Raw genomic sequence first — 21,872 nt, 5'->3', positions numbered from 1 at the left:
GCATTGTCAGCTTGCAAGACTCGCGGATCGAGGACGTGTCCAATGTCAATCACCCATCACCTGACACAAGACAGTCACACATCTTGTCAACCACCCATCACCTGACACAAGACAGTCACACATCTTGTCAATCACCCATCACCTGACACAAGACAATCACACATCTTGTCAACCACCCATCACCTGACACAAGACAATCACACATCTTGTCAACCACCCATCACCTGACACAAGACAGTCACCCATCTTGTCAACCACCCATCACCTGACACAAGACAGTCACACATCTTGTCAATCACCCATCACCTGACACAAGACAATCACACATCTTGTCAACCACCCATCACCTGACACAAGACAGTCACACATCTTGTCAACCACCCATCACCTGACACAAGACAGTCACACATCTTGTCAACCACCCATCACCTGACACAAGACAGTCACACATCTTGTCAACCACCCATCACCTGACACAAGACAGTCACACATCTTGTCAACCACCCATCACCTGACACAAGACAATCATCATCTGTCACACACAAAGGCTGATTAGTCATCACATAATCTTTAATCACAGCTGCGAGCCTGGACGGAACACGATGGTGGCTGCTGCTGCTCCTCCAGGCGCCATGTCCAGCGCCTGCCAACTCCAATGATGTGCAGGGTTACAGTAAGATGTAAGTGTTACAGTAATGTGTAGTCGTTAGAGTAAGATGTAAGTGTTACAGTAATATGTAGGCGTTACAGTAACATGTCGGCGTTACACACAAGGTCGTAGGAGTGACCAAAAATAAAAACAAGGGGAAACAAGGGGAATATAAAGTACACCAGTGGCGGGCAAAGTTTTTGTTGCGGGCCGATTTCAAAGTGTAATGCATGCGGCGGGCAAATGAGCTGTGTCAAGCGAAGCTGTTTCAATTCGCTGACAATTAAACTTTAACACCAGCCTTTCCTTTGAAGGCAGCCGCCCCGAGGCTAATGACTCCATCAGACATGTCAGCCTGGTGTTTGTTATCTTTGTACCTCGTCTGTGCTACAGTGTTATGGACTCTCTACTTCTAACAGTGCTGTAGTTGATAAATTAAATTTTAATTAAATTAACCTAGGCTGAGTATAAAAATAAAAACAAGTGGACTTCACACTTTGCCCACCCCTGAATGCCGACTCCGCCATGCCTGCCTGACAGTCTGGTGCATCCATTAACTCATGTTCTCCATTTCCCGTCTTCCCCTGCGTGACGGTCGGCTGGATGGAGTGACTGATGCATTACATCTCGTCTCCATCTCAGCGCGCTGCCGGTTCACAACCCCTCCTGACCCCGACATCAGGTCAGCTGTAGGCCGGTGTCAGGGTGGCCAGACCCTGGCGGGGTCTACCTCACATTCCTGTGGCCCCACCCTCACCGAACCACACACACATTCTCTCTCTCTCCCTCTCTGGTGACCATGGGGTGAGTTCTATCTCTCTCTACATATAAAACACAGCAGGCGAGAGCACAGCGAGTTATTGTTGTTCACACAAGCCAGACGATCGGAGGACTGGCTACCACACATGGCTCACACGCGCCAGGGATGACGGGGGAGAATATTCACAGTTCCAGACACCTTTATAAAATAAAACAAAGAAAAAGTCGGCGCACAGTGACAGGACACTGAAGACAGTCCAACTCGTCACGACACACAACCACTGTGGACTGTTGACGATGTCGGTGGCGTGGAGGGCTGCGAGAGGTGGCCAAGTGTCCAGCGCTGCACAGCATAGCGCCAGTGCCGTGGGCGGGAGGGCTGCAGCCGGAGTCAGGCGAGACTGTGCGAGGGCAACCTGACCTGCACCTCCCTCCATCCCACCTCTGTCCGCCGTGCGCATGCCCACTTCCGCCGCTCACTTCCACAGCATTCCAGACCTGCTCCACCCCCGCGCCCCCCTCACGGCCCCTGTTTGCATGTAACAAGCCAGCGTCTGATCAACTGTGTGCGAGTGTGTGAACACTATCTGCACGTGTCTACTCCCTTCCCTTCATCCCGCGTGTCTCCTTCTCCCCCATCCACCCTCCTCCCGACTGCCCGCCCATCAGGGGCGTTCCCGGCGGGAGGGGCGGGGCGGGGCGTTGCTGGTCGAGTCGCCGGCTCCCATCGCTGACGTCATGGCGGGCCGCTCGCGCTCCTTCTGGTACTCCACCTCCATCTTGGCGGTGATCTTGTCCCAGTTGATCTCTACCTGCAACAGTCACGTCACAGTCACCTCCTGCACGTCACACAGTCCTGCTCACACGTCACAGTCTTGGGCACAGTCCTCAGCTCACCCTCTGAGTACAGTATATAGTACATTCAACTGAATTCTCTATCGCAGACCGACAGACGCGCAACTTGAACATTCTTACACCACCACCACCACCAGCACCACCACCACCACTTCACAGTGTAACTGTCTGTCAGGCGCTAACAGTCGCTGCAATCAAGACTACGACTAAAGATGCACCACAAGGTCTGTCTCTGTCTATAACATCAGCAACAGTTTACACGCAACATGAACACTGGCATCACACAGCATGGACAGCGGTGACGTGCGTCTGGTGGTCAGACTATCAATGCTGTCAGTAAGCAAGCAAACACACGCACACACATGCACGCAAACACACACACACAAACACACACACACACACACACACACACAAAAAAACACGCACACACACACACACGCTATGTTTGGCCTGGCGTCCTCAAATACTTTGAATGCGATCGCAAGAAACGTGTAGAGGCGAACGCGGTCTGTGAAGTTGGTGAAGTGTCATGTCACAACACCTAAAGACACAGGAAGTAGACACACAAACATGGCGGTAAGACACTCAGTGTCAACGGAGACTGTCAGATGTCCGTTAGAAGGAATAACAACAGTGAGTGAAAACTTCTCAGCCTTGTTATCTCCACCTACAACAAGCATTCGGTAATTCTACACCTGCATTCTACACCTGCATTCTACATTCTACTCTCACGTGTACTGAGAGTGTGATAACGTGGTACAACAGTCCACTACAATGTTGTACTCACACAACTCATTCTACCACTAGAGACAACTCCAGTTTCTCCTGCATTGTAAAGCCACAAGACGGCCATGGTAACTACGTCAGCCTGAAGCTCCCCGAGTGATGTGTGATGTGATACTGGTGTGATGGTGGTTGTGGTGGTGGTGATGTGATGTGTGATGGTGGTATGTGATGGTGTGATGTGTTACTGGTGTGATGGTGTGATGTGTGATGCTGATGTCATGCTAGTGTGCAAGTAGCCAGGTGGCTCCCCCTGCAGTCTGCCCTGTCTCCGGGGTGTGGCGCTGCTAGTGTCCCCCACCTTCCCCTCACAAGTGGACGAGGAGGGCGACAGCGTTTCCGCCATCCAATATTTCCGTTTGTCGTCTGTCTGCTGGGTCGCCCACAGTCCACCGCGCACGGACATCATGGCGGCGCGGTCAGGTCCGGAGCCACAGTCATCACCTGCTCTCGCAAGGTAACGTGCTACCTCATCAACAGACACCCCCCACCCTCTCTGACTCACACTCTCTCTAAAGCATCTATAGCCGGTGATGGAGGTGTGGGGTGGTTGCCGGGGTGCTGGGGTGGGAGGAGACATCCTCCCGTGTGACGTGGCCATCAACTCGGGTTTCCACGACTGGCGGTGGAGAGACCGAGAGAGAAATGTGAGCCGACGGCTGCTGATACATCGACAGCAGAGGGGGAGGGGGAGTGGGGTAGGATGCGAGCGACAACAATGGCGGGTGCACGGATGGCGGAGCTGGTCGCGTGCTGTCGACGAAACGCAAGTCACCCACGACCGCACTGGACATGCCCCGACAAGAGTAGCCGGCCACGGGTGAGAGGCCACCAGCGATTTTGTTACATGGACATGTCCGGGGTGGCGTCACCCTCATCTCAAGTAACAGTCGCCCCGCTCTCCGCCACACACACACAGACAGACACACGGGTTTATCATGTTAGTCACACACACACTCATGAAGCCAATGCACGCATCCTAAGCTGTCCAGTGTGATCCTGTGTGCAGGTGCCAAAGATTCTACCTGCTGGAACCTGGGTAGCAGTTCTGTCACCAACTTGTATGACTGGACCGGTGGCAGACGATATTTTCCAGTGAACTACTAAAACGAGGCATGAGACTACAAAGCTTCCGGTTTAATCACATTCATTGTTCAGGCTCGCCGAGACTAACAGCAAGAGACTAAGAGTTGGTCTCGGCAGACAGCAGTCCACCTCTACATGTCCGCGGTTCTGTGAAGGCTCGTCGTCGCGGATGACGGTTGAGGAGACGGTTGGTGAGGACTTTTCTAGACCACAAGCTCACACACGATCACCCAACGACCTATAAAAACGACGTGCGCTCAATGTCTCTCTCACACTCTCCTTCTCTCTATCCACAGACTCTTTTTTAAACTAATAAACGTTTTCTCTCTCACACAGGCTCAAGCTATTTCTCCCTATCAACTATACACTCTGTCTTTGCTCTCTCTCACACACACAAGAATACCGAGATGGCGCCCTCTTGGCGTTTGGACAAAAAGAAAAGAAGAAGAAAGCAAGGCTGGCAGAAGACAAACACAACAGCGGCGCTGCCTGTCACGACCGCACTGACGATGATCTCCGCTGATGACAATGCCGAGCATGTGCATGCCATCTTGATGTTTGTGTGTTTGGCTGCAGGCTCGCTGTGCTACATCTGACTGCACTGTTTACCTGAGATGAAGTCTACAGGAGGTCAGGGCTCCAGGTGCTGGGTGCACGTGTTGCTATCACAGAGGCCGACATGCGGGGACACAGGTCAGGCTTTCACTCAGCGCGCACCTCTCTCTCACCTGCATCTCCATCAACATGGCCGGCAAAGGTGTCAAGTCCCCTTACTCTCAGCCTAATAAACCTCACAAGGACGGTGCACAGTGGCCCTAATCTTACCCACTTTAGCCTAATAACACGTAGCAATACCTAGCGACACCTACAGTAAGTCTGTTCCTAGTCCTCGGGTACCTCGTCACTCCACCCTTTGTACAACCCCGTCTTGTCATCAAATGAAAACATTTACAGGAAAACAAACTGTGAGTGCCTGTACTTCGCTAGTTGTCCCATGGAAAACCTAGACAAGATGTCGTGTGTGAGCTTCGTAGCCACTACTCGGCGCTCACCTCCTCGCCTGCACTGCCTCCCCTTCCTCGAGCGTGTACTGAGTTAGGCACCCGCTCCACAGTGGGGTCAACCCTGTCTAGCGCCGGTATCCTAGCAACTAGCGTCAGCGGGGTCAACACTGTCTAGCGCCGGTATCCTAGCAACTAGCGTCAGCGGGGTCAAGACCGCCTAACGCCGGTATCCTAGCAACTAGTGTCAGCGGGGTCAAGACCGCCTAACGCCGGTATCCTAGCAACTAGTCTCAGCGGGGTCAACCTTGTCTAACGCCGGTATCCCAGCAACTAGTGTCAGCGGGGTCAAGACCCCCTAACGCCGGTATCCTAGCAACTAGTGTCAACGCCTTGAGGGTTTGGACGCCGTTACCATGATTACAAAGCTGGCACACTTAGATGTGCACTGATCAGCCATTTGCTGCTGGCACTGATTACAAGACAGCAACTGTCCTGTGTAAGCTCTGACTGTCTGCCTGTCGGAACTGCCAAGAGACACCATCACCCACACCTGTCTGGTGCAGGGGGAGCGGACAGGCGAGCGTGGCACACGTCAGGTGCACGTCAAACATGCCGCCCTCGGTAACGCGCCAGGCCAGGTGCTTGCTGACGTCACAGCACGCGGGGGTCGGGGAGTGATGCCAAGCCGGGTGTACCTCCTCCTCCTCTTCCCTCCGGCACCAGGCGTCAGGTTGAGGATCGCTCTTTGTGACCGCCTCTTACTGGGCGAAAGCCGGTGGTTCTGCCAAGCGTCTACAGACAATAATACACTTGCAGCCAGACAGCTTGTCCTCCGCCAGTAAAGACCCCGTCTAGGGTAGCTCAGGACCAGCTTCCAATGTCTGTGTAACCATGGTGACAGTCATTTCTTGCACATAAGGGTGGCGCCACCACCTCGCACGGAAATAGTCAGGGAGCTGAACAGTCGCCAACAATCCGCCCTGAATGAAGAAATAAAGAAATGAACGAAGGAATGAAAGTAGCGCGTGAAAGAGGAAGGACAAATAAATACATTTTCTGACAGACCACGGCACGTCAGACTGCCAGCAGACTTGTCACAGACAAGTGCCACTGCATGACAAGATACCGTACATGTCAGTGCCATCAGCTTCACTGCCATCAAAGTCCATGTCATGAGTTAGTGTCATCACAGAATGATTGGATATTCAAGGGGACGATACTCAGGCTCCGTGCACCGCCAGCCTATTTCCTCCACATTTCCTCCTCCTCATTCCCTCCCCCCCACTCCCATGACCTGTCGGCGAACTACAACCCGCACTTAAAAGCCGGAAGTTAGGTACAGTCCATCAGCTGTTAATGAGGCGCACACTGAATGAAATAATCAGGACCTTCACAAGGCCGCACAAGGTTTCCATGCTGCCTGCGGTTGCTGAGGTGCATGCAGTCCGTGGTGGAGTCCCACCCTGGGCAACCTCTCTAACGCCGTCACACTAGCGCCGTCCACTCGCACGTGAGCGTGACGTCACTGTCCGCACCTTGGCGGCGACGTCAACCCCATCAACACCCAACCGCAAAAAGCAGAAAACAAAATCAACTCAAACACTCGCGAGGCCTCAAGTGCCTACGTGAATAGCTCTCAATCGACTCCACATGAAGGTCGACATTGCTTGCTGAAATGTTAAAGGTAGTGCAGTGCGGGAGATATTGCGGGTGCATACCCGTGACAGAAGGTACTGAGTGTATGAGTGGTATGCTAGTGCCTCAGTACACCAGTGCCATCTAGTGTCAAACACCAGTACCACTAGAAGCTGCCCAGCAACTGTACCACCTACAGCCGTGCACCAGCATCAGGACGAGCAGACCAATATGATCTGGTGTTATAGCAGCTGGGGGAGTTCCCTAACATTCCCCAGTGACTGAGGACTACACAAGACTCCCGGGAGTGTGTAAAGTCAGGACTCAGTCAGGACGACTGGAACCTGTCAAGTCACAACTACTAAACTGTCACAGCTGCTCGCTACCTGTGGCGGTACAAACACTGGTGTGCGACCTCAGCCTCCACATCGCCTGTCCCAGGATGACATCTGCTCCACTTGTGGTGTGATGGGTATTGTCCGCATGACCTCAGCGAACAATGGTTTCAGGAAGTTGCTCATCATGCAATGATGGCGGCCAGAGTGTCTGCCAGCCTCTCGTGGTCTCTACTGACAACAGCCTGACGCTCACTTCCGCCTGTGTGTGTGTGTGCGTGTGTGCGTGTGTACAGACGGTAAGTACAAACACATACCGGGGGTCGCATCCGACTACCAAAGACTGCAGCAGGTGTTGTGCCCTCAGTCCGGTGGCTGTGGAGCCTCAGCTGCAGACCTTATGCCCAAGAAGACGGTCATTTGACGGAGACGCACAAAACAATGGCTGGCACCCTCCGCCCGCCATTGTCCCTCGCCAAGACCAGCCTGCAAGTAGCGGGAGGGGGACTTACGCCATCTGTCTTCTTCTGACGCAACCTGCCTCCCTCTCTCTCTCCTCCAGCTCTGCCCTCCCCCTCTTCATCTCCCATTTCCATGCGAACGCGTGTGTGTGCGCCTACCAACACTTGAGATGTGTGAGGCTGGCCCCTTGTCCTCAGCCCCCGTGGCTGCCAGCAAGGGCGCGGGTGTGGCTGGTGCTAGGGGACAGGGGTGGTGGTGGTGGAGATTCCACACACGCCACTAGGTCATGCATGCAGTTTGCGGACTCGTAGTCTCTTCTGCAAGCGATGTCCCAAGTGACTGAGGGTCAGCTATCTGTCCTGCCAGTTACAGACGGCGGCCACTACACTATCCAATAGTGAGGCTCACCCTCAGCAAAGTTTCTGAACCAGTACGTTCTCCGTGATGACTAAGACAGCACCATTGTTATGGCTGTCATGCGACCTGCCGACAAATTCCTGTAGGTGAAAAACAAGCTGCTCCCTCTAAGCACAAACAAGCTGCACCCTCCCCCGTCAAGGTGTGCAATAAGAATCTAGTCATTCTAGGTACGATCATACATCAGTCCTCTCAAAGCAGAAGGTATGCCACAGCGATGTTTTTGTAAGACAAGGCCTGGCGAGGAAAGCTCGCACCGTCAGTCAACCTGAAACTTTGACTAAGTTAGAAAGTCGGTCTGACTGTTTGATGTCTTGCTGTAGCCATGAGCATCACCAAGTCCTTGTCACCCGCCTCACTAATTATTCCTGTATCACACAATGAGGAAGAAATGGCCTGTGATGACACAAGCTGCACCGGATTTTCTCTCCTCATCCACAAGGATGCAGACTTACATGCGCATGCCAGAGAACATGAACGCACGACCCTTCATCTCTCACGTGCTCACATCAAAGCACGCGCTATGGCGTACTTGTAGCGCCGCTATGTAGAAATCCCCTCCCTCCAATACTTCTCAGCTCCCTCCATAAAAAAAGGATGAGGATGAGGAGAGCAGCTTACAGCTGAATTGCCAGCAACACTCTTAAGCCCCTTTACGAGATCTCCCTCAAGAGGCGCAAAAGGTGATCACGACATTTATTATGGCGCCCTTCAAGCCAGGCAAGAGTTACACGCCAGCTTCAAAGCCGCTCCTATTACAGTTCCTCCCCACCCCCCCGCACACTATATGAGTCATACTCCACCCCTTCCCTCCAGTCCCCCCTCACTAAATACTCTCTGTCTAGTCTCTTAATGTGTCAAGGAAATTCAATTCCTCCGTGCACGGCAAAGCTATTTCAGTTTCCTTCCTTTGCTAAAGGCAATTTGGAGGATCATTGTGTTTGGGAGAGTTCGGCTTGTGTGTGTGAGCGTCCGTGTGTGTGTGTGAGCGCGCGCTTGAGTGAGTGAGCATCCGTGTGTGTGTGAGAGCGCGCTTGTGTGAGTGAGCGTCCGTGTGTGTGTGTGAGAAAGCGTGTGTGTGTGTGAGTGAGAGGGCGTGCGTGTGTGAATAAAAGAGCGTGTGCGTGTGTAAGAGAGGCAGAGAGTATATGTGCGAGAGAGAATGCGTGAGAGAGCGATTGTGTGAGAGGAAAAGAGCGTCCGCGCGTGTGAGTAAAAGGTGAGAGAGAGAGTGCGCGCGTGAGAGTGTGTTTGTGCCAAAGAGAAAAAAGCGCATGTGTGTGTGTGAATGAGAGAAAGCGCGCGCGTGTGAGTGAGAGCGTTTGTGTGTGTGTGTGAGAGAGAGAATGTGACGGACTGGAGAGCGAGTGTGCTAGAGTGTGAAAAGCAAGTATATGTGTGTGTGTTTTACAATATGTCAGAGTCTAAAAGAGCAAAAAGGCACAAAAGAGAGAAAGAATGTGTTGAGAGTGTGTGAGAGAGAGACTCCGAGAGAAAGGGATGAAAGTGTGAGCAGACGGCCAACAAATGTCGCCGAATAGTACAAGGGAGGTAAATGCGATAAGCCTAGGCTGGTAGCGACGTGGACAAGTCAGAGTTCTGTCCCCTACACCAGCAACCTTTGATTGTCCTCTGAACATTTACTGCACAAGGAAAGCGACCTTGACACTTCGACATTCCTTGAGAGTAACATGCTGTAACATGCTGTAAATACTGCAAATATTGTTGAATACCAAAATACATGCAGAATTTAAGAAATACAAGAAATTATAAAATCTTGTATTATGAGACTGCAAATATTTTAAGTCCCTTTGTTCATGTTGTTTATTTGTTATTAATTTTTCTGTCCATATTATTTACCATGCTGTTTATCTATTATTGATCATGTTGTTTATCAGGAGACGGCTGCTATAAAACTGCTGTTTTTAAGTCTTGTTTTTCTTTAAAAAATGCGTTGTGCATTATGTAAAAAATGGAAAAGAAAAGGCAGCTGATGAATTTCTGTTCCAAAGTAAACAGAATAAAGTGGTTGCTAAGGATATACAATATCTACCCCTTCTTGATGCTGAAGAAAGCGTTTGTTGGTCTCTCTAGTGTCCATTCGAGATAGATGGCGCTGTCGAAAAGCCAGCACTGTGTCCACATGTGTTTTGTGTTTGACAGCCAGCTCAAGGGCTCTGGAACATTAATAATCTCATTCTCAAACACCTACTTACTTCTTTCTACCTGTGTTAGGCAAACAAAGGTTTTCACCTTATAAATTATTTCTAAACATTTTCCTTTTCTTCTTCTAATGTCTCATTTCACATTTCTTTCTGATAAGCACACACACACACACCTGTCCCAGTTGTAGAGCTGAATGTTTAGCATAATGGCACGGAAGACAAGGCCTGCCTGCAGTAAGAGTGCCTCAGCATCTGCATGATTACCACACAGGAGTGCCATCTCAGCATTTCTTGCCTCTTTGACTGGGATGTCCTTGATGTTACTGATAAACTGCACTTTGTCCACCTGTTGCAAGTCACAAGTCATAGGAAGGTTCACCCAAACTTCAAATTTAATATGTCTGTTGGATTCTTATGCACGTCTAACATCAGAAATATCTACTGCAAGGTTGAACATTAGCAGTATGTACTATGAGGTCTAACATCAGTAATATGTACAGAGAGTTAGCACCAATTATAACATATATACTATGAGGTCTAATGTCACTATTGTGTATTATGAGGTTTAATATTAGTGATGTGTATTATGAGGGCTAACATCAGTAATGTGAGTATACTGTGGAAGAAAAGACAAAAAACTCTTTTACCACAAAAATTTTCACTTGGTACTCAGTGTGATTTCAGGAGAATGAATGCAAATAAAATGAGTTTGAAAAAGAAATACAAAACCTGTATCCTGTAGTATGAGCTGAAATAAATATTAAAGGCACTGATGGTCGATTCTGGCTTCAAGTTATGATGGCTAAAACCATAAACAAGATGGATTTTGACACTCTCTGCTTGCAGTAGATGAAATGATAAACAGTAAAAATAAACAACTATGCAAACCTCTCTGATGGCAGCGTAGGCAATCTCTGCAGTATTGAGGTCCTTGGAATAGGTTGCCATGGCAGCTAGGCATGCCCAAAGACTATCATCCTAGGAGACCAAAATAACTAAATAATATCAAATTTCAAAAAAGCATATTTTGCAAGTAACTCCAAGTACATTGCTACATGCAAGAAAAGCTAAAGTTTGTGTAATGCTGACCTTATAATGCTTCAATATTTTTGTTATATCTTTTTTCTTGCTTTTCTGATATATTTTCTTGGCACAATGAGAACTTGAACAAATGGTAATGCTTGTTATTGTTAATGACATAAAACTCCACAACACTGACTCCTCCCCTCTTATCAAAGATGGAGAAGACAATCCTCGGCATGGTAATCAACAACTGCGGAAGCCTTGTGATTAATCCACTCTGTTTAGAAGTTGCTGGCTCAAGTCTCATTTGAACACTAGCTTGACAGTGACTCACCATGCTATCAAGAACATTTAATTTACAAGGGGAAGAAGAGGGCTGTGCTGTGCTCGTCAGAAGGTGTAGCAGTACACAGCCCATACACCCAAAAGACTATAAGACCTTTACCTGCATACCCTCTATCCTCAAGTTTCTGACCTTAGTACTGGGGTAGTATATACCAAGCAGATGACGTCCATGCTTCAGGCTTTACTTTCCCTCTACAGCCCTAGCAAGTCCTCTGTGGACCACTCACAAGATGGGGACCTCTAGATTATTAGCCAGCCTGTTTCAAGTTACAGGACAACACAATGCTTACTGCTCTATAGTTAACTTCTTATTAGCTGCTTGTGCGTAGAGATCAGTCATATCCTGATACTTCTCAAGAAATCTCAACCATACTTGACAAAAGCTCAGGTGTTTCTTACCTTGACAAAACGACAGAGGCGCACGGCATCTTCCCATCTAGAATCTCCTACGAAGCCATGCAGTATTGCTGGGTATGGGGCAATAGTTGTCGACATCAGAGATCCATCCATTCTTCGCAGCAACAGATGAGAACCAATAAATCCCATCAGTTGTGGACTCTTGCCAAATTCACTGTGAACAGATGAGAACCAATAACCCAATCAGCTTCGCTAAAGTCACTGTGAACAGTTGCAGTCAAATGATCCTCAGAATCTCAGAGATGGTGATTACAGGAATCACAGTTCAGCACAAATCTTTGCAATGCATCATCAATATATAATGATAATGCTTGGAATGCAATATCAGTATTAAAGGTAATCTTTGAATTGCAACAGCTGATTGTTGCAGACAACAAATCACTCATCTAAGCACTCAACATGTTGCTCAATGATCTATCAGTTTCACTGGGCTGCACAGCTCCATCTTTCCTCCCATAAAACCTCTGACCTCCTGAAAGGGTCAAATGGTGTTTTTTGTTGTGAATTCTGGGGAGCGTAGCAAAGATTGTCAGAGATTGCAGTGGCCGTTGGCTCTGGCTAATCACACTCTCGATACCTCTACCAACTCACACTGACATTTACGTGTATGTAAACACTTACACTAAATTGCTAATGATACTTCAACTGACTCCGAGCCCCCAGCATATGTCCCCAATAATAAACACAAGGCAATTTAGTGTAATTAAGAAAATTATTAATATTTAAGAGTTTGACAAATCAATCCACAAAAGATACAAGGCATCCAATTTCACTTATGGCTTGCTTTCTAGGAGTCCTGTTACAATTACATTCCCTACTGGCTAATCTAGGCATTGTGAGCCACTGACTAACTAGCTTAACTGCTACACACAACACACTACATTTGTCTGCCACACACTCGCCACTTAGCTCTTCACATAAAAGTCTCTTGCGACGTGGAGGGCCCTCCAATATTCTTGACATTCAGGAATCTGTTAGAATCCATTGTCGATCATAGCTGCTTCTGTCACAAGCAATGAGACTTCTGGCACTACTGTGTGCCACCACATGTCTCTTTGTCACTTCTTAGGCTGTAAGTGGTCTTATGGTCAGAGCTTAACTGCACCTAATAAGGCACCAACAGCCTCAACCTCTGCTATTGATGATGAAGCATTGAGCAGTCTGTGATAGAGCGGGTCTTTTGCACTTCCAAAGTCAGCTGTGCTGGAGCTGCCACGATTCCAAGACAAAACTCTCAGTGGAGAATATGAACAGCCTTAGACAGATCTCTGCCACAACCTTCCTCCTCGAGAATCTAGTGCGAAGAAGTCAATTCCTCGACTGACACGATGTTATATTCTTTGGCGATAGTCAACTCTCGCATTTGGCAAAACACATCATACACACTCTGCTATTCCATTACTCAGCTACAGTCAATCACTACCTAGTTAATACATGATGAACAGGTGGTCATTGACTTCCTACGTACTAAACAATTAACTACAATCAACCGTGAATTGATGATATCACAAGACCATACTAACACCCAAATTCTAGAAGCCATTCTTTACCTAGGGAGAACATACTTGCGGTGCCTGCAATTTCTAAAGTGGTCAAGTCATTTAATTGCCACCTGCCTAACCTTCAAGAATGAATGTGTGGTGAGTGAATTCTATTCCTTCAGAATTGTAGGGAGAGCTACTGCCCCTTGATTAACTTGGATCATTCAATCCCCCACCCCCTCAGTTCGGGTAGCTGAGGCTGGTGACCTGACTGACCTGTCCTATTCAACAGAGTTCATGATCCTGACCAGCTTGGCCTACAGGCAAGTTCATTGCTAGTCTCCCTCCTTGAGAGGGACACCAGCCGTCCCTTTCTTCCGATGGACAAAAGGACGGGTCACTACTCAGCTATCTGATCTGTCCATCTGCCCGTGTGTCTGCTCGACTTGTGGGGAAGCAAGAGTGTGACACCGACACTACAGCCCTAAACTAGGTATCATATGACATTCCATGCATAATGCCAATATTTACAACAAAACGCTAACAAAATTAAAAATTAAAAGGAACAGTATACAAATATTTACCTTGTGTCTTTCTCAAACACAGTTTTTGGCAAAAGGTCCTTATCAACATAAACAGCACTGGGATAGTACCACACAAAGATCTTGCCATCAGTAAGAGCAGCCAACATGTTTGTCTCATTGTTCCAGGCCATCATGTGGATCATACTTGCTGAAAAATAGTTCACAGAATACAGATCAGACTTACTGACAAAGCAGTCATAGCATGTGAATCAGACTCATAGACTCATGACGCTCACAGTTTGCAAATCAAACATAGACAGTATGTGAATCAGACCAGCTCAGAGAAGTAAAACACAAAATGGTGAATAACAGACAGGGTTGGTTCAGTCACTCACCTATCTTGATACTTTTTCTTTCCATCCCAAAGATGCGTACTGAAGTCAGGAAAAGATCACGGTTGCGGTCAATGATGGAAATCTTGCGCTCTGATGCTGGGCCACATTGGTCCAGTGCTATTTCCATGACCTCCACCTAAATGGGAAAACAGACCTCAATCACTTCTGTAATGATAGTTCATGCAGGTTACTGCAGTAATGTTGCAGACCTATAACAAGTTTTTACTGCTTGTTGGTAAACTTCTTCATGTGCTACAGTGTGTAGGTGTGTCACTACATGCTACTGGAAGGGCTTCCGGCCTTGATCAGTGGATTGTTCTTTTTCACTACATTGTTAATGGCTTCTACATGTGATGCTACAGTGTGTAGTGTGTCACTACATGCTACTGGAAGGTTTCTACATTTGCTACAGTGTGCAGGTGTGTCACTACATGCTACTGGAAGGCTTCTACATGTGATGCAGTGTGTAGGTGTCACTACATGTTAATGGCAGGTTTCTACATGTGCTGCAGTATGCAACTGCTAAAATGGCCTATCTGACAAGCTCCACTCACCATGTGACGAATGGGCTTTCCATCCCCCATACTCTTGCCAGTCTGAGCATCAAATACATACACCACTGTAGCAGAAATAAAGAAACCACTATAACAGATATGCAAAGACTACTGTAACAGAAATACACACATCACTGTAACAGGTACACCACTGGAATAAATACATATAACACAAATACATAAAGCAATGTAACAAATATATGCACCACTGTGACAAATACATATACTACCAAAACTAAATGCATGCACCACTGTAATAAATACATAAACTTTTGTAACAAATACATCCCCCACTGTAACACAAATATATACACCGCTATAACAGAAAGATATCTTGAGTCAAATACAATTAAGTGTTGGTCACAAGCCTTTTAACAATAAATTCTTTCTATTTCCGGAAAAATAATGGTCTTACCTTTTTCATCAGCCTTGTCACGTATGGCAACTGTGTCATTACTTATAGCTACTGTCTGTGGGTTAAGGATGTCTGCTTTCATGCCTTGGTGTTTGGGAGAACAAACCATACGACCATCGTAGGAAAATACATAGGCTCCTGCTCCGTCCACCATCAGAAAATGTCTAGAAACAGAATTATGTCATCACAAGCTACATTTTTAACAAATTTTAGGGAACTAGGCGAGAAATTTTGATAAATGTTTATACAGTATATGAATCAAAGATTCAAGTTATGCTAATCTATGGATATTTTATATATAAGTGCTTTATTACATTTTATTCTTATTATGTTAATAAGTATACCTTCTCTCAAGAATAAAACATACAGATGATTTTGAGGTATACATGCATGAACATCTACATCCTCCTATCCCCACTTCCCATTTCTACACACACACACACAAATAAATGTAGCTCATTTAAGGGTACCTACTTTTCTGCCTGTTTAATAAGAGTGACACTCCCCTCCTTGAGCTCAAAGATGACCGGTGTGTTCCAGTTTTTGGTGCTGCACATAGACAATGACAGAAAGTGACCCTCTCTCTCTGACTATGAGTATTGTAAATGCTTCTTAAAGGGTTTGGTAGACCGAGCTGAAATTTCTGATTGTAAGAATTCTTGAAAATACTGTATCCCTATCACTAATATATTATGTTTTGAATTTACAAAATAAAATGAAAAATCTAAAAGTTACAATTTTTTCATCATCTGCTCTGATGACTTTTTAGATGTACATTTTCACCTATTTTTACTTCAGCTCAAACTGTAAGTGTTTTACCTTTTAACTATGTTAACAGTACTCTTTTGCAAAAATGTACTTTCTCTCTCTCTCACACACACACAGAGCTATCACCAATGGTTAACTCCCCATAAACCAGCATGGTATCATCCATGGTTGACTCACCTTAAAGCAGCCTCATATCTGAAATACATCAGAAGGTAAAATTCCTCCACTCACTTTTTCTTGACCTTTAAGATAACTCTTGCTCTTCACCTTTGCTCCTCTCACGCTGTATATCGAGAAACAGCTCACCTGTAAACGTAACACTGTGAAGAGGTGGTGACTACCAGGTGGTTGTAGCCAAGTGCCATCTTGATGATGCGATCACGAAAGTCCAGCTTTTCAATGGTGTCATTGACAACATTGCGTACTGTTATTTGCTTGGCTCCAACAACAGTAGCTTCAAAATTCTTCCATTCCGTGCGGCTATTAAAACAAATACTTTTTAACAATATAAACACTTTTCTAACACTCAACATATCTAGGATTAAAAGCTGTTAATAGTCTGCAGACCCAGGATGATTTACTAATGACAACTGTCACATCAGGATGGTATATTAATGATGACTATCACACCAGGTTTCACAATAATCCAACTGCTGTAATGAAGATAGTAAAATAAATCAGTAAAACTATACCGTTCAATGACGTTGCCAAAAATGACTTGTCCATTGCCACATGCCCCACCCACTTGTGTACCATCACTGGACCATGCCAAGTTGAAGATGCTGCCAGTGTTGGGTTTCTCCAATGCATATGACCACTGGAAGAAATGCATACAGACCACACTAGCTCTCCGTTCTTTTTTTAAGTTTCTTGTAGTGCCTTTGGATTTTGGTCATGTTTGGTGTCTGCTGACTATTGTTAATCTGCGCTTTTCACTGCATTTCGTCTGCCACTGTTCTTGGCTGTTTCCTGAGCCTGTACCCCCTTTTTAGTTTATTGTCTTCTTCACCATCTAATGGTCTCAAACGACATATCTACATTATCTTGACTCCTGGACTTTTGTTTGATGATTTAAATGAATATTACCCTGCAAGTGTTCAATGATTTCTGCTCAAAGGATGGAACATTTTCCTCGTAACATTCTTCCTTAGAATCTAGATCTACGTCAGTCAACAAGTGTGGCATCTATGCTGACAGCATTCACCTTGAAAACACAATGAACTCTTTTTTTTTGAGACCATTATTATTCTTATGTCTGTGTGTTTATATTTTAAACGTCTTGAGTCTGGCTGATGCTGGAAAAAGTGCAATACAAATGTGCTATTTATTTATTATTATCCTTAGGCAAGAGTGAATGGTCACAGGAGAGATTACCTTCTGTGTTCAGTTACACCTCATTTTTAAAAGCTCTCAAAAGGGTAGTTAGACTTTGTGTTTACTGCAATAATCTTCTGTGGCAATATCACTGATTAAAGTTAGAAGATAAAATGATATTTTGTGAGCTAGCAAATGTGACACAGAACCCAGAGTAATTTTTGGAAAAGACCTGACACTGACACTTGAAACAGACTGACATTGAGACATGAAGCAGCCTGACAGTGACACATGAAACAGACTGACACTGACATAAAACAGCCAGGCACTGATACATGAAACTGACACTGACTTATGAAACAGACACATGAAACTTAGACTGGCACATGAAAGAATACGGACACTGATGTGTGAAATCATACATTATTTTTAATCAGGACAATTTATCCAACTGACCCCACATCGATCACACAGGCGCAGGGTGTTGAAAGATCCAACAGCAAACATCTCTCCATCAGGAGTCCAGGAAAGAGAGGTGATGGGATATTCGTGGACTGAGCTACTGTACAGCAAGCGCCCAAACGTATCCCACACCTGGTAGAAAGCAAACAAATGTATCCCACACATGGCAATGAAGGAAGAGCTCAGAATGCAAACAAACAAAAGAGTGTGAGGGTGAGAGTGAGTGTGTGTCTTTATATGTCTAGGAAGTCTGAGAAAGTGAGAGTGCATGCGAATGTCTATGTTGATGTGTGCATTCTACCCACTTACATGTGTGCCGCATTCCACTAATAAAGGCAATAGGTTCACCTTATATCGACAGTCCTCAGCCCCAGAGATAATGAGGTTGTTGACAGCATTCCAGTCTACAGTTAGTATGACACCTTCATGGGCCTTCCACTGCACCAAACAAACAATACACAATCTAGAGAAAATAACCATCCTCACAAAAGCATTTACCAACTTACCTATTGAACTGCCTCTCTTAACGTGAGCTTGCGCTAAGTTGTGTGTAATAACTTGGATATGCTTTACAACAGCTTCACAAAATTAAGCATATCTGTTTAGCTCCATGGTAAAATAGTAACTGTAAAATAGTAAAATAACAGTAAAAATGGTAACTTGCCATGCCCCATAATACCTCACATGCTGTCACATTGTTTTGAGACATCAAACATCACTGTTTTACTTTATGGCATTAACTGTCACTATTTCACGGCATATTTGGCTTTTGTTGGATCATGTGCTTCATCACATTTTCTGTTGATAAGACTTTAGACCTCTGTAGATAATGTCTACTCAACACCCAATGATGTGTGTGTTGTGTACTTTCTTGCTTTATGAATATTGAAAAAAATGTTCATGTTTTCTCAGTACCAGAAATTGGTAACTATGTTTATTTTATGCAAAACACACAACTTCAAAGCAAATGTTCCAACTAACTTTCTTCCACCTCATCTTGATTGCAAGATCTTGTTCCTACACTTGGGTGCTGTATGATTATATTTGAATCTTTTCTTATGTTTTGGTCTATGTATGTACGTTCTGCACATTTTGAGTCTATCTTTATATATTGGTTAATGTTTTGTGTATGTTTGTGTAGAGCACTTTAAAGCAGGGAAATGCTCTATAAAACTCTGATTATTATTAATGACCTGTGGTGTTTCACCAAATTAAGATGGCAAAATCTTATCACAGATGATGTGTCAAACCTACTAGTACAGGATATATGGCCTACCATTAATGGTTTGATGTTTGCCTGTAGAGGTTTGATAACCAGCTGCCGTCCATTGGTAAAGAGAACTTGATCTGAATCAGGTCCCCAACAGACCCCATACACAGGTATACCTGAAACACACATACACAGGGATACCATGAAACACATATACTTAGGCATACTTGAAACACACATACACAGATATACCTGAACACACATAGACAGTGAAATCATTTGCATATGTGACTCACATTCTGTTATCATAGACAACAAAGATGAAATAGACCTGGATATTAAGAATAGCTGTACACACGTATTCTCAATATTTAAGACAATTATTGATATTAAAACATGACCATTTATGCAGCTGGTTAACAAGATTTGGGCTGATACAATAGTCTTTATGTCAGATTAACAGAATTGACAAAACTCATTTACTCTACATTATTCATGTGCTAGTTTAATCATTTCCATTCTACTGAAAACCACTGGTAAAATGGTCTGTTTACCAAGAATAGCATTACAGGTAAGTTCACTGTTCACATGTGTCATGCAGTAGGTTTACTTACTGTTCTGTGTCAGAGTTGAGCGCAGCATTCCACTTCTTGACCATATCTTAACCTGTCCATCTTCTCCCGCTGTCAACACATTACAGAAAAAGGTATATAAATAAGGCAAGTTTCAAAGCAGCATACTAGATATGATTAGGCAAATATCTACCATAGAACAGTAAAAATACTGAGCAAGTTTGAGCCAAAAATAAATGGCAAGTTTATTGTTTTCAGTACTTGGCAAGCTTACACATAAAATTACAAAGACTGCCTTAATATCCTGCAGTGGATGCTTTGTAAAAACTTCCTGAAGGAGGTAAGAACTTCTTGCTTATTATAATGAAAAGGATCAGACTCCTCACCAACATGGATTGTCTTCTCAGAGTCAATTAAGATTAGATATATCTGATTTTTGTTTTCTTCAGACTGATATTATCAATTTTGCCAACCTATAAGTTACAAGCACTGTTCTATCATAACCCCAGCAGCCACAGAGTACTGCCTGATATTATCAAATCTGCCCGCTTACCAGTGACAAGTGCTGTTCCATCATAACTCCAGCGACCTGAGAGTACTGCTCCTTTGTGCGCTTCTGTGCTCTTCTCTATACGTCCAAGTCGGTTGATGAGATGGAATTTTCCTACACAAAACACCTTTTCTGGTTAACAAACCTGAAACTTGCATATTTCAAATGAACCCTGAATGACACGAACAACTCAACAGACCTGCTGGGTATGAGCGCTGTTAGAGGTAACAAACAAAAGCAGTATTTTGTAACTGGAAATAGAAACATGCATGTAATGTTAATTATTGTTCTCTCTATGCATTATGCTGCTAAACTTTCTATCATATTGAGAACTAAGCTCAACAACAATACTAGATGGCTTACGTAGTAAACAAATGCATTAGCAAAGAGAAAAAAAGATGCCATTAATGGTAAAAACAAATAGGGAGAGCACTATGGTTAGTACAATCAACTTCCAAGCAAATGTTTGTTGATTTAAGGCTTATATGGGTGTGCATCCAGAAAACCTAACAGATATTTTCCATGATGGGTCCTTTATTATTTACCTTCGTCTTTAAAGGCTAAAATTATCCATAATATTGAGCAAGATCAAAAGATCACATCTAATAATGAGGATAATTTAAGGGTAAGCTGATGATGAATTGATTGTGCAGATTACAGGGTCATGCTAGGTGGCTCACCATCGGAAGATGTCAGGACAAACAGCTCAGCCCCTCCCTTCTTGCCTCCACCTCCACCTGCAGCCTTTGGAAACCAGTGCATGTCTGTTGGGAAGCAGTCTGGTGGCAAGTTTATTACTTTTGATGTTTCACCATTTAAAAGACTCCATTTCATAACCTGGTGATCATCAGCTCCTGAATAAAGCTCATCAGGTGTTGTCCATCCAACACATGTGACGAGCTCTGTGTGTGTGCCAAGTTAAGGCACTTAATGAAATAGACATACATCAATGTAATTTTATACAGATACTCTAATGGACAAAACTTTTTTTTGTGTTAATAGGTAGTACATTTAGTATCCATGACCTGTTGTAAGGATGACTTGTATCCTGTCATTATCAACATAAAAATATAAACAATTAAGTTTTAGCATACTGTTAACAACATAAAGAGATTCTGAAGAAATCCCTTCTCCAAATTAAAAAATTAAAGTCTGCATGAACGCAACAACTGTAGCTGCAAGTATTATTGATAATATTCCATTTCAATATTGTATAACTCTTGTTGTAAAGTTCCAAAATCTCCATAACAAATTTTAATCACTAAAAAAGGCGATTAAATGCATGACCTGTTTCGATCTTTGGTTCTAATAATTCTTAAAACAAAAATAATATACAAATTCCATGTAGTAATATTTTAAAGCATGAAATCATGATTTATAAAACGACGTTAAACTTTCTCAGACTTATTTCACGTTTTTAACAAATATCAATAAAACTATCATTCCAAATAACCCGAATATGCAAAACAATATTAACTTAGCTTTCTCAAAAAGGATATGTTTTGGTTCTTTCTGTAAAGTTATCTTAAACCGCATTGTAAAGCTTTGCTGACACCTTGTAACCACGGTAAACTAATGGCCGAGAGCAATGGCTGCGGTATGTTGTCGGTCCGCACGCACCGGAAGTCAATCAAACATCCGCTTTCACCTTATTTTTATAGGCTTACATATTTTACTGGGTACTTTATTTCA

The 21,872-nt window shown here is 44.7% G+C and overlaps 1 protein-coding gene across 1 annotated transcript; it reads right to left on the bottom strand.

The window, feature by feature from the left end:
• Nucleotides 1-552: 552 nt before the first annotated feature.
• On the bottom strand, nt 553-21,822 carry LOC112554755 (intraflagellar transport protein 80 homolog). The gene is made up of 19 exons (XM_025222743.1): nt 21,680-21,822; nt 20,861-21,088; nt 20,184-20,294; nt 19,673-19,741; nt 19,125-19,234; nt 18,197-18,286; nt 17,843-17,980; nt 16,765-16,889; nt 16,379-16,552; nt 15,779-15,853; nt 15,305-15,468; nt 14,890-14,954; nt 14,336-14,471; nt 14,001-14,148; nt 11,918-12,089; nt 11,039-11,128; nt 10,324-10,496; nt 10,039-10,162; nt 553-2,220 (listed from the first exon to the last, which is right to left on the bottom strand). Exons 1-19 carry the CDS (start codon nt 21,714-21,716, stop codon nt 2,074-2,076), a joined length of 2,376 nt encoding a protein of 791 aa, XP_025078528.1. The 5' UTR covers nt 21,717-21,822; the 3' UTR covers nt 553-2,073.
• Between the last annotated feature and the right edge of the window lie 50 nt (nt 21,823-21,872).

This window comes from Pomacea canaliculata, linkage group LG14, assembly GCF_003073045.1.
Source record: "Pomacea canaliculata isolate SZHN2017 linkage group LG14, ASM307304v1, whole genome shotgun sequence".
NCBI classification, from domain to species: Eukaryota; Metazoa; Mollusca; class Gastropoda; order Architaenioglossa; family Ampullariidae; genus Pomacea; species Pomacea canaliculata.
Note: the sequence above shows the minus strand (reverse complement) of the source record. Positions and strands in the feature narration are given on the sequence as shown.